General features: G+C 50.1%; 4 protein-coding genes across 4 annotated transcripts; 1 reads left to right on the forward strand and 3 right to left on the reverse strand.

Annotated features, from left to right (window-relative positions):
- The first annotated feature begins 237 nt into the window (after positions 1 to 237).
- Positions 238 to 2,085, forward strand: P175DRAFT_0500272 (Gfo/Idh/MocA family oxidoreductase). The gene has a single exon (XM_040896921.1). The coding sequence runs from the start codon at positions 348 to 350 to the stop codon at positions 1,998 to 2,000; it is 1,653 nt and encodes a 550-aa protein (XP_040752767.1). The 5' UTR covers positions 238 to 347; the 3' UTR covers positions 2,001 to 2,085.
- Positions 2,086 to 2,163: 78 nt separating this feature from the next.
- pgmA (phosphoglucomutase PGM2) lies at positions 2,164 to 4,110 on the reverse strand. Its single transcript, XM_040896922.1, has 3 exons — positions 3,923 to 4,110; positions 3,556 to 3,857; positions 2,164 to 3,483 (listed from the first exon to the last, which is right to left on the reverse strand). Exons 1-3 carry the CDS (start codon positions 3,973 to 3,975, stop codon positions 2,171 to 2,173), a joined length of 1,668 nt encoding a protein of 555 aa, XP_040752768.1. The 5' UTR covers positions 3,976 to 4,110; the 3' UTR covers positions 2,164 to 2,170.
- A 285-nt stretch (positions 4,111 to 4,395) lies between these two features.
- Positions 4,396 to 7,616, reverse strand: P175DRAFT_0508360 (oligoribonuclease; the record flags this gene model as incomplete). The annotated part of the gene is made up of 5 exons (XM_040898341.1): positions 4,396 to 4,908; positions 5,020 to 5,077; positions 5,615 to 6,090; positions 6,170 to 6,525; positions 6,584 to 7,616. The coding sequence occupies 5 exons, from the start codon at positions 7,614 to 7,616 to the stop codon at positions 4,396 to 4,398; spliced, it is 2,436 nt and encodes an 811-aa protein (XP_040752769.1).
- Positions 7,617 to 11,118: 3,502 nt separating this feature from the next.
- On the reverse strand, positions 11,119 to 12,442 carry P175DRAFT_0530874 (uncharacterized protein; the record flags this gene model as incomplete). Its single annotated transcript, XM_040899822.1, has 4 exons — positions 11,119 to 11,316; positions 11,635 to 11,829; positions 11,914 to 12,056; positions 12,373 to 12,442. The coding sequence occupies 4 exons, from the start codon at positions 12,440 to 12,442 to the stop codon at positions 11,119 to 11,121; spliced, it is 606 nt and encodes a 201-aa protein (XP_040752770.1).
- Positions 12,443 to 13,119: the final 677 nt, after the last annotated feature.

The raw sequence follows: 13,119 nt of genomic DNA on the forward strand, positions 1-13,119 counted from the left end.
ACAGTTACCAAGTACTGTTAGTTATTGGTCTATGAAAGTAGTCAAGGTAACCTAATCTAATACATTGTTGTTGCAGATTTGTCCTCAGGGTCTGCTGTATTAACCCTAGTTGTCCGCAGATTGAAGGATATGGAAACCCTTCTTTGGTCATTCAACGGCCAGGTAAGTAATCTTACATCTAAATATACAGTATAGTATGTATACTTTACTGTAACTGAACTTACCCCTCTTTCGTCTCCTCTCCTCTCCTCTCCTCTCCTCTTCCTCTCATCACACCCTCATATACGATACTTTCTAAAACCAGAACCCAGAAAGAACCAAACAAGAAGAGAGAGAGAGAAAGAGAAATGAAACAACTCAAATTCCTCGTCATCGGCGCCGGCTCCAGAGGAAACGCCTACGCGCGCGCCGTCACAACCTCCACCCCAGCATGCATCTCCGCCGTGGCAGAGCCAGACCCTTACAAACGTCGGGTCTTCGGGGAAACCTATATCTGGGGTAGTCCAGATCCAAAGCCAAAACCAGGCCAGGAGTTCTCAGACTGGAGGGAGTGGGTTTCCTACGAGAGCCGTCGACGCTCAGCCCAAGCCAACCCGGAAAATCAAGGGGAAGCAGCAGAAGAAGGCGTCGTTGACGGGGTCTTCATCTGCACCCTGGACGAAACCCATATCGAGATCCTGGAAGCCCTGACCCCGTTCCAGGATCTGCATATCCTATGCGAAAAGCCTCTGGCGCTCTCCCTGCGCGACTGTTTGTCCGTTTACGCGGCGAGGAAGGACGCCCCCGCTGTGTTTTCCATCGGGCATGTCCTGCGGTATAGTCCGCATAACCTTGTCCTCTGGGACCTGCTGCATCGGGGAAAGGCCATCGGGGATATCGTTTCGCTCGAACATACCGAGCCTGTCGGGTACTGGCATTTCGCGCACAGTTATGTGCGCGGGAACTGGAGACGGGCTACGACGCCCGCGGGCGACGACGGATCCTTACTGACGAAATCATGCCACGATTTGGATTTTATTCTGTGGATTCTTGCGCCGTCCCTTACTCCTCCTTCTTCTACTTCTACTTCTACTTCTACTTCTACTTCTACTGCGGGTACGACTACTACAACTACCACCTCTCGATCGAAATCAACTCAACCCCAACTAAGAACAATCTCCTCCACCGGCCACCTCACTCAGTTCCGCCGCGCCCGGAAACCCCCCGCGGCCGGCCCCGCAACAAACTGTCTCTCGTGCCCGATTGAGCGAGAATGCCTCTACAGCGCCGTGCGCATATACCGAGACCACCACCTCGCCCGCGGCATCCGCGGCTGGCCCGTGAATATCGTGTGTCCCGACATCGAAGAGTACGCGGGGAACCACCCGCCGCACGAGAGCGAAGCGCACCTCCTGGCCCGGCTACGTGAAGACTACGACGAGGCCGAGGACGCGACGACCCGCGCGGCGGAAATCGCCACGAGACCATGGTATGGCCGGTGTGTATGGGAGAGCGACAATAACGTTTGCGACGATCAGCTGGTGACGTTGTCTTGGGATGGTGGGCCCTCTGTGACTCCTGGTGCGGGGGCTGGTGCGGGGGCCGGTGTAACGGCTCTCTTCCATATGATTGCGCCCACGGAGAAACAGTGCGAACGGCGCGGAAGAGTCTACGGCACCCGTGGCGAGATCGAGTACGATTCGCGCACGATCTCAATCTTCTCGTTTGACACGCGCGAAACCAGGGTGGTGGAGATCCCGAAACAGCCTCCCGAAGAGCAGGAGTCGCATGGTGGTGGGGATTACGGGCTTACGCGGGGGTTTGTCGCTGCCGTGGACAAGGTGGTGAATGCGGGCTGGGACGTGGAGAAGGCACAGCAGGAGTTTGTGGGCTGTTCATTGGAGGATGTGGTGAGGAGCCATGCCGTGGTATTTGCAGCCGAGGAAGCCAGGAGAGAGGAGAAAGTGGTAAAATGGAGGGAGTGGTGGGAGGCCAAGTTAAAGGAGGCTGGCATTGTCTAATTTGTTCTACCCTAGTATTACTCTCTCTCCCCCCTCTATATATACCCTAGTTAAAATAGGGAAATGTAATGTGATCAACTGCATTTTACTTGTATGTGCTAGCTATGTGAACTCTTATCATCACGTCATATCATCCGAAAGGGAAAAAAAAAAAAAAAAAAATTAGGCATCTAAGTCCTGACATCGGGCTCCTCACGGCCGATGTACTCCTGGAACTTGAGCAGGGACATTGCTAGCGCGATGTTGTCCTGGAGATACTCCTGCGTAGGCAGGAGGTACTTGCTGGCATCGTTGTCGTACTTCTCGATGTACAGACGGATAGTAGCGCCGCTGCTACCTGTGCCTGACAGACGCACGACCAGTCGGCTCCCATCATCGAACTTGGCATACAGACCCTGGTTCTTGGTCACGCTGCCGTCCAAATCAGTGTAAGAAAAGTTTCCAGCATCCACAACCTTGCGGCCGGAGACGGTGCTGCCCACGAAGGTATCCTTGTTGTTAATCTTCTCAGTCAGGTTGGCAATCAACTTGTTGGCTCCCTCACTGTCAACGTTCTCGTAGTCGTACCGCGTGAAGAAAGTACGGCCATAAGTTTGCCAGAACTCCTGCTGGATGGAGGCAATGCTGGGGGTCTCATTGGGCTTCTGCGCAGCGACACCAGCGATGATGTTCAGCCATGCGACAATGGCCCACACGCCATCCTTCTCACGGATGTGGTTGCTACCGGTTCCGAAACTTTCCTCGCCGCAGATGGACATCTTCTCGTTGTCGAACAGGTTGCAGAAGAACTTCCAACCGGTTGGCACCTCGTAGCTCTGCAGACCCTGGGCCTTAGCGACGAGATCTACAGCACCGGATGTGGGCATGGAGCGGGCCAGTCCGTAGACACCCTGCTTCTGGAACCAAGGGATGAGCTTGGCGTGGTGGGCAATGATAGCCAGACTGTCTCCGGGGGAGACGAAGGTGTTGGCACCGTAGATCATGTTACGGTCACCATCACCATCACTGGCAGCGCCAAAGTGGATGCCGTTCTTGTCGACAGCCTCGACCAACTCATGGGCGTAGACCAGGTTAGGGTCAGGGTGGCCACCGCCGAAGTCCTCCTTGGGCACGCAGTTCATGGTGCTGGTGGCGGGGAGACCCAGCTCGTTGACGAAGATATCAATACCGTAGGGGCCGGTAACACCATGCATGCCATCGAAAAGCACCTTGAAGTCGGGGTGCTGGCGCAGGAAGCTTCGAATCAGATCGAAGTCAAAGATCTCCTTCATCATGGTCACGTAGTCAGCGGTCGAGTGAACGACCTCGACCTCGAGGGGACCATAGGTACGGACCCCCACGGTGGTGATGTCGACCTCGGGAAGATCAATATAGTTATAGGAGGTAAGGGACTTGGAGACTTCGAAGATCTTGTTCGTGACGGTTTCCGGGGCGGGTGCACCGTTGGTCAGGTTGTACTTGATCCCGAAGTCGGCATTGGGACCTTAGCCGGGTTAGCTCAACAACTATCGGGTATGGTATCGCAGCTAAATCTCGCAAAAAAAAAAAGACATACCGCCAGGGTTGTGGCTGGCCGTCAAGAGAATACCACCAGTGGCCTTCCTCACGCGAATGAGATTGCTCGCAGCAGGGGTGCTGAGAATGCCATTCTGACCGACCAGGAGCTTCTTCACTCCATAGGCAGCACTGATCTTAGCGATCTTCTGGATGACGTCGGTGTTGTAGTAACGGCCATCGCCACCGATGACGAGAAAGGCGTCCTGAGCTCCTTCAGGGATGGAGAGGATGATACTAGCGACGAAGGACTCGGTGTAGTTTTGTTGTTGGAAGACCTTCACCTTCTTGCGGAGGCCAGAGCTGGAATTTGATTCAGTCAGGAGATGGAAAGGATGAGAGGGCAATTAAGCTCCAGGGAGACGTACGTTCCAGGCTTCTGGTCACCAAAAGGTTGAATAGAAACGGTCTGGACAGACATGATGGTGGGAGAAGGGGGAGAGTGACAGTGGCGGGGTAGCTCAGCTAGCTTGGGAGGGGGGAAAGGGTGAATGAATGAGTTGTTATTGAGGAGTAAAGACGAGAGAAGAAGAAGAAGAAGAAGAAGAAAGAGGAGGAGAAGGGATTAAAAGAAGAAGAGGAGAGGAGAAGAAGCTAAGAATCAAGGAATGCTTGAATCTTCACCGACAATTGGATAAAACGAGAAGAGGTTGAAGGACGAGGTTGAGAGGAGAAAGTGAACTCATAGTGGGGGAGAAAGAGAGAGAGAGAGAGAGAAATACTGAGACAATTCCAATAGTTCGAGATTTAGCAATCCTCCCACTCATCAACATAGGTACGTATAGACGTCAGTTTTCAATAGTTTCAACCAACTAACTAACCGCTAAGAAATTAAAAAATCTCAAAACAATCTCCGTCGATAAAATCGCATCTCTTCAATGCTCTCCAGAATATCCTCCCGGGCCAAATGCACCTCTTTCTTCTCTGGCGCGGCGCCCAACATCTCTTCCGCCCCCCACCTTCTCACCACCTCTTTAATCGTACTCACATCCACAATTCGATAGTGTAGCCACTCCAGCACTTTCGCATAGGGTCCCCTCGCCAAAAACGCCTTATCAGCATGCACGCTGTTCCCAGCGAGCAGTGCTGTCCTGGGCTGTGGCACAAATCGCTGGATGTACGCTAGGAGCTCGGCCGCTGCCGTCTCCGGTGTCACGGTCGACGCCAACACTGCAGCTGTCAGTCCCGTGCGGCCGTGGGTTGTGATACACCACTCTGACATCTGGTCGAGCGTTGATTTCGGGTGGTGAATAACGGTTTCGAAGCCGGCCGCGTCGAGGAGCTCCAGCTGGGCGTTGGTAATGTAACAGCAGATTTGGAGGATCTGGTCAGTTTCGGGGGAGAGACCGGTCATCTGTAGTATTGTTTTATATATATAAATATATATTATATATATATATTTATAGATTCTCCCTCCCTTTTGTTTTTTTTTTAGGAGAGGGGTAGCTCAGGAGGATGGACGAACCTCACAGTCAATCCACACCAGGGGATCTAAAGATCGTGTCAAAGGCATTGTTATAACCCTCAGGGTATGTGTTTATAGGTATTGTAGTTGATAATCACGTCGATAGAGAATGAAGAGGAGAAACCGGTGGAGGGGAAGCTGTAAAGAATGAATGTACGGAGTAAAGAAGCGAGTTTTGTTTCCGTCGGCGAAATCAACCAAATTCCCAGCTTTCCGGCTCTACAAAAAAACTCATCTCTATCCCAATCTTATATTCCTGGCCTAGTTTTTTTTTTTTTTTTTTTTTTTTTTTTTTGGACAAACACCTCTCTAACCTAGATAGCCCAAAGACTGCGTCAATTAGCAACTTCACTGGGGTCATTCCACATCACAATATAAGAGCAACAAAAAGTAAGGAAGAAAATGATAGTTGAAAAAATAGTTCCAATATGGGCGAGCAAAAAAGCGCCCCTTACGCCAATCCGTCACGGTCGTTAAGAGTTAACATGAAGAATATGGGAATAAATTCGAACAAAAAAAAGAAGGGATGAAACGATCTCAGCCGCCAGTATACCAGCGCCTTATGAATCCAATGACTAAAGGCCACCCATACTACAACTCCTCATCCTCATGGTCCGGAAGAGCAATTGACTTGGGGGACTGGAAGCTCTCCCCGAGCGTGCTCGGGGCCATTGGAGCTTTGGAACTGCCTGGACCCCCATCGTTATCGCTGCCACTGCCACTGCCACTGCCACTCCCCAGGACCCCGCTAATCTGCTGCGAAATTCCCGATTCCATCCGTCGTCGAAAAGCAGACTCGTCCGCCTGCGACACGCTTGGGCGCTGCTTCTTCAACGGGCTCCCAATAAATTCTCCGTTCAAAGTGTTCGGGGCAGGTTGGGCGAGCTGTGCGGGTTCGGTTGCACTGATGGGAGCTGGTGGCACTGCAGTCGCTGCAGTTACTGCGGCTGCTGCAGGAGGAGTCGTGGAAATACTGGAGGAGCTCGGGGTAGGTCCGGAGGTATGAGGGCTTGCTGTGCCTCGTCGGGAACTATTCGCTCCGAGGGATGCGGATGAGTGTTGACGTTTGAGCTGGGAACGTGAGCCAGTTAGCTAGAACGATCACTAGGACAAAAAAAAGCCCCCCCCCCAAATCAAACTACGTGCATACCTTGATCTTGCGCACGCCCTCTGCCAGCTCGCCTTGTCGTCTGATATCGTCCGGAGACAGATGTTGATCATCTTCCTTGGCTTCTTCGTCGTCCGCCTGGTTTAGAATCCGGTTATCATCGCCATCGTCACTATCCATGTCGTCGTCATCATCATCATCATCATTGGCCATGTCTTTATTCTTGCTGTTTTTCCTTCGGCTCTCCGTGTTGTCTCGGAAATTCAAGAACCCTACGGTTCCTCCGGGTTTCAAAGGTCCGAGATTAGAAAAGTCCGGCTGCAATGATCGGCGTTTGATCGAGGCAGGAGTCTCCTGGGCTTTGGGGTCCTTCAATATTCCCATCTTTTGTAATTGTCCTACAAAAAAGTCAGCTTTCCCCGCAGTTCCTCAAGACAGAAAAACGAAGTGGCTTACGCTGTCCTCGGTACATAAAAGTGAAGATGGCGTACGGCTTATCGGATGGATCAATTCCGGTGACGGTTTGCGTGCTGATAGTCTTAGGATCCAGTGTCTTTGGCTTCGCAAAGCTGGTCGTGTGGTCGATGTCCTCATCGCCATTGCCTTGTCCGCCCTCTTCATCATCCTCGTGGGCATCAAACTGCGGAGAGTACTCCCCACGCTTGATTTCCCCTGAGGCCAGAACACGGAAGAGTGCAACCTTGATCTGGCCAGCAGACTCGGGGATCGGGTCATCATCGGAATCAGGGAACGACATGTCATCATCCGACACATCCTCCAAAGGAGATTTAGAATCATTGCCGTATCGCATGATCCCCTTGTCGCCCTTTTCGGGTTTACCGTCCATATGCAGGTCATCGATCCCGTCTGCCTGGTCGCGTTTCGCCCGGCGTTTTTCCATCTTCTGCCGTCGCCGTTCGATCTTTGCCGCTGTGTCATTGCCCTCCAAGTCCAACCCGTTCAGCCACCTCTCGAGCCCGACCTCACGGAAGAGGAACTCTCGTTCCGCGAGTCCACCACCCTCCGAATCGGGCACGCTGACCCATCGAGAGTTCACCCAGGTTTCCTCCCCTCTCCGGAGCAGAGTAGCCACTTCCTCCTTCTGCCGGCCATCGAAGTAGATGTACGCAGCCACGGTCTCATTCGGGGAGTTTGTCAGGGCCTGGTACGGAGTGACCATGCTGGTGTACTGTCCTCGTTGCTCCGTCTGGCTGGGGAGACCACCCACAACCTTGGGCTTGGGAGCGGGGTTATCGGACGACGGCTTCGGGGTGGAATACGGCACATCCTGTCCGGGGTTTAGGAGGGTGATGGAAATGGCAAAGGTTGATTGTTCGGGCTTCCCCTCCGGATTATCGGGAAGCTTGGGCGGAGGCACAGGGATATAACAGGCTATACGAGAGACCCGGGACTGGCGTTGGATCGAGTGCTCGGGGAGAGGGCCGTCCGGGGTGTGTATACTAACGGCAAGACCCTTGAAGCATGGCATGACGAGAGAGAAGAGAGAAGGGAAGAAGGGGGAAGGGGGAAGGGGAAGGGGGAAGAGAGGCGGGGAAAGGAGTCGAAATCACAAACACTCCGTAGAACGTCCAGGAACTCGAATGCAGCAGATCTGACGATGAAGAGAAGGAGGAGGAGGGAAAAGATACAAGAAGAAGAAGAAAGAAAGAAAAAAAAAAAAACCTCAAGGGAGAAGAAACTCGAGGGACACTAGTAGCTTGTCGTGGCTGGTGGAGGCGGTCAGATACGTGATGGTGGGTTTTCCCCTGCAAGAAGGGTTCACAGATCGACGTGGGAGAGATAGGCTAAATGAGTGTGGACGACTTCCGTTGACTCGAAGGTATAGACCTCTTCTAGACAATCCCCTTGTTCCTTTATTCTCTTAATGTTCTTGAAGTCAGAGGAAAGGAAGTAAAATCCGATGGCAGGCGATCGCGTTGTGCGGAGGAGTGGAGGAAGAGGAAGAGGAGGAGAGAACAAGAGGAGGGGCGGCGACTCGCTGGGAGAACATCAACAATGACTATGGTCATACCTCTAAATAACAACGTCAAGAAACTACTTGCAGTATCAACAACCCAAAATTCCGCCCCGTCATTTTATCCCTGATGTCTTTGAGGCCCAAACCGAAGCCTGGGTTACCGATTACCCGACCAGCACTAAATTTCCTGAACTTGGTGTTCTGTTCTCTCTCGAATGCCTGCCTGCTGCTCGGAGCAAGTGTGTACTTGGAGGATCGATGTTTTCATCACTGCAGTCTTCTGGAGGCTGGACAGGATGACCAACAATATGTCGAGGGAATAGTGACTTGCTCGGCATCTAACTAATCATGGGTTTTACTGCTATTGTTGAGCATGGCGAATCTTCCATATTGCGATGAGGATTGCTGAATTAGCTCTCCATACTCGGTGAACTTGTCCTAAGATGCCTGCTATTTTCTACTATTTGGTTGGCAAAAGGCCAAATGCATTAATCTGCTGGCAAGTTATATTGTCTTTGCTTGCGAGAAAGCCTTCGAAGAGTAATCTTTAGACTATGACATCCCAGATAGTGCAGGCAAGTATCCAGATATCAGATGAGAAATTCGGGGGCTTATTTAGCTCAAATCAAGCCTCCAGGGGGGATCAGAAGAGGTATATAAAACTTAATTTTATTCTTTTCTTCTGGGGCACACGTTTCACCAAAGTCAGAAAGAAGGATACTGGCCTGGCTCCTAGTATTATATTTTCACCTTACTTCCCCAAGCTAGACAGGTGAGATATTATGTTATGGGACTCCTGGCAAGGGCTTTTAATCATCTAATTAATTATATATAATTATTTAGTAGATAACTGATCAAATTCACAGGATACTAGTAGTTGGAGGAGGATGTTTCCATAATGAACGAGCTGCACTGCTAGCGCTCAAGCTATATCAAGCTGGAAAAGGCTGATCCATGATCCATTCTTTGCATTAGAGACTCGTTCTTGCTGGTCTAGTCACCAAACAGATGTGGTTGCCATAGGGCCTTGAATGTTGAACCTATCTATATTCAAGGAATCTTTCCACGTCTTCAATAGGCTCGTGCAAGACACGATTTGTACCATGGTCAACATGTTTTGGGAGAATGGACGGGAGGTTGACCACAATAAGAGAAATATACACAGGCTGGCGAAAGGGCCTAAGAAGTAAGAAGCCATTTTTCATGCTTATCACAAACAAGGCCTTGAAGGCCGAAATAAGGCAGTAATGTTGACTAAGGTTTGGTCTGGGTGACCTTTTTATCCACTATCAATCGTTGCAGACCTAGGTATTTCCAGTAAATTATGGGTTCACGACAGCTAAACCAGACTATAAATCTAATAATTAAGAGTATATCAGTTATTTAGAAATAAATTATACATAAGAGTGCCCTCTTCTTTTCGAAATCCTAGCTCCAGACTCCTTTGTACGAACCATATAACATCCCCATATATAACATCACCCGCTCTCCCTCTGCACCGAAATGCCTGCCACTGATAACAACGGAAATAACCAGCGCCCCCAATAACCAGGCACCTGTACGGTGTCACGAAATACCAACAGAGTGCTATGGTGACATCACCTTTTCCTCTACACCCCCAGAAGCGATCAAGATAGTGTTGATAGAGGAGGGATGTAGCCTTGTATGAAATAATACCAGTCCTGCCTGACTTACCTGCTGCTGTATGCAGAGTGCATTCCTCCCTGATGGTAAATTTGTCCAAGGGGAACTTCCATACTGCCTTCTGGTTATTTGTGTGGCATAGTTCACTACCAGGCAGTTAACTAATTATATGATAATGTACCTGTATTCACCATCCATAAAATTATGCACAATATGCTGGTGAGGGCCACGGTGAAGGGGTTGTATGGGACCCGTGGTATAATATCCTGGCCAGCAGGGGTCTGGTTATGGTCTGGACGCTCGGATCTTGAAAAGAAGAGGGTAGAAAGGAGATGGAGTATTTTCGGAAGAAATTTTTTTTCTTCCTTGGTTACTTATACTCTTTGCTGACTGGGAATATGCTCAGAACTGAAATGTGTTCGAGGGTTGTTACTTTGATGTTTGTTTCTATGCCTCTGTATGGCGGCCTATCAGGGGAGAGGAAGACGGTACTGTTAGAGGTTCTACATTAGGTACTATAATTGTATAAACTGAAGTTAGGGCTTAGCTCTAGCCGAGCCTCTACAAGGTTGTGGGACAAAACTTCCTACATAGCATATACTGTATAACTATGTATCTGTGTCCTATCTACCCCCAGCTTAGATCTCTGACGATTCCTTCTTGTACGAATGGTAGCACAATCTATTCTATCCGTAACATTTATCTTCAGAATATAAGATACCTATATACTTCCCAAAACTCTTTCTAGGCATTCATGTGCAGCAGGAGGATGGTAAGCTAGTACTCCACCAGAAGTTTTATATAAAATGTCTACTTCAAGTTGTTTAATGCGCCTCCAACCCGTGGGGACCCCGCTAGGATCCAAAGCAACTGCCTACAGCCTAACCGTTCCCGGAAGCTTCAATCGGAGCCAATCCAGAGGAGAGAACGATAGCGACATATTTTCTTGGAATCTCAAAAGTTACTCAGACTATCAATCTTGAGGCTGGTTGAGGTAATCAGCAATGAAGGGGTGGTGAGTACGGAGTACCTATGTGTCGTTACTGCTGTCAACAAGCATGGCCATTACACCCACTTACTAACGCGACGTTATGCGGTCTGTTCTTGGGCTTGTGGAGTAACGAATCCCACGATATGATATGTCAGAATCAACCACCATTGCCTTTCTTGAGTGTGAAATGCGGGTTTTGCAGCGATCGTTAATAAAATCAGCGTTGGTACAGAGACTACTAGGCTAAGGAGCCTTCCCCGATGCTTGTACACTGCAGTATATGAGGTAAATCCTAACAGGAGACTATCGTGAAAACAATAGCAGATGGAAAAAGATGAATCCCCTTTCCATTTTGCAAGCAAGGAGAGGTTACGCAGCTCATTCGGAGAGTTTCTTCGAGTTTATGGAAGGGAGATTTCGAATCAATCTGTGCGACTCGCCTGAACCAACAGCAAATGAAAGGATCGTCGTCACACCATTAGAGAGTAGAGACTTTCCTTCGGGCAAGAGCAGATTAGCCTGATTAAGGCTGGGTGAGGGGGAGCCGTATGCGCCTGGAGAGTCAATATGCTCTGTCTATTCGAAAAGCAGAATGAAGAGTGTTGATCATAGAGCCTTCCTTCGGGTTCACTAAAGTTTACCCGGTAATGGAGGGCATGTATTCTGTAAGTGCGATGAGTTGGAGGGAAGTATTGAAATGCATGCCGGGGTTGAAAAGTTCCAGACAAAAGCTTTCGCTTCTGGGCTCGTGCCACGGAGATTAATTATACCAGTCAAAGACTTGCTGTGCTTCCCATACTGGACGTGCGTGGTATGACCACTTATGCTAGGAATAGGAGAATTATTGATTTTTTTTTTGGCTATCCTACCACACCGAACTAAACGTTGCCAGACCCAATCAAGCCTAATCGAGCTCCCCTTGTTCTCCTCGAGAGCGTCCCACATGGTGCCAGCTTCTGCTTCGTATCGCACGGGCGGTACGGAGTAGTATTCCTGCAACCCCGGAACAGCACCCACTTCCAAGGCCAGACGCTCAAACCCCGTCTTTTCTCCAAGCCGATTATTTTGCCTATCCCCACAAGATTCAGTCTGATGACAGTGTGGCGCCCGCTCGGACGGGAATTCTTTCGGCTATGCCGACTCACCGAGTCATCCTTTGAGTTTCTCTCTCACTTCGGGCGTTGACCGCCGTCGACTGATAATGGATGTACATATCTTGGCGCCCTTGGGACCCCGTTTCTTTCCAAGATCGGCGTTAAACCCACCCCAGCCCCCAGAATTCAAACCTGGGGAGAGAGGGACGGTCTCGGAGTCCTCTTGTTGTTGCCCGAAAGTCAATAATCAGACAGCTACGTTGTTGTTCCCATCAGACTGGTTGTCGAATGAAAGTAATCTCCATCTCACAATTCAGTGGTCGGCCTCTTTCGAGTTACTCCGTACAGTTACACTAGAGTAAGCAATGCGGGCTTGTATGGCCGCCTGCCCCAGTGAGGGGATCCTCGGTTAGTGAAAAGTATGGGCATTGGTGGCGTCCTCCAGAGTCGGCGCCTCAACTCGGCCCATGGAGCTAACTAGCCTAGTGCAGGAGTCGCATTACTATTAATGTAGTAAGAGCCATGTTGATGTGGCCACGTGAATTGAGGAATGTGACGGGGAAATTCTCCGCTACACGGAAGCATCGAAGGAGATCGGCAGCAGCCATGACGATGATGCATCCAGGACTCCAACGCACTCTTGATGGTGTTTAATGTTATCCGAGCGGGATGGTAGGAATCTGATTCAGGTGGTGCCGCAGGGACGTTTTAATTAATCCTTGCCTGGGTCCCCTTGTCTGGCAGTCACCGGTACCCGGGGAAATGGCCTCGAAGCAAACAGTCCGGAGTACAGAGTACGGGACAGGTACTCAGAGAGGGTCTATGCCGTCCTGGGCTCTTTGAGAAGGAAGGTAAATAGCAGGGCTAACACAGTTGTGGGTTAGTGAGTACAACCTAGCCCTCATATCCTAGCCAAGAGTAGCCAATGGATCTTGAATCACCTTAGCCTACTAGGCACACCATCCCCAATTCCTCTCTAGTGACTCAACAAACAACCTTCTAGTGGACGGCCCCCGCCTCCAGGTTCGGGTAATCAAACACTAGGGGTGGCGCTTTTGCGTTGGTGCTGTTGGACACAGCGAGGGAACAAGCAATGGGGGAGAACAAAGGGAAACAGTGATAAAAGATAGACTTCCTTTGAGGGCTGAGCTGGAAGGTTTGTGGCTTTAAATGAGGTTTAATTCTTTGATGCAGCTGTAATTTGCCATGTTCTAGAAGAAATGAAGAACCCAAACCCAAGAAATCAGCATAAACTCGAAGATGAAGAAGTTGTACATGTGACACG

Source organism: Aspergillus ochraceoroseus, assembly GCF_002846915.1.
Source record: "Aspergillus ochraceoroseus IBT 24754 chromosome Unknown P175scaffold_3, whole genome shotgun sequence".
Taxonomy (NCBI): domain Eukaryota; kingdom Fungi; phylum Ascomycota; class Eurotiomycetes; order Eurotiales; family Aspergillaceae; genus Aspergillus; species Aspergillus ochraceoroseus.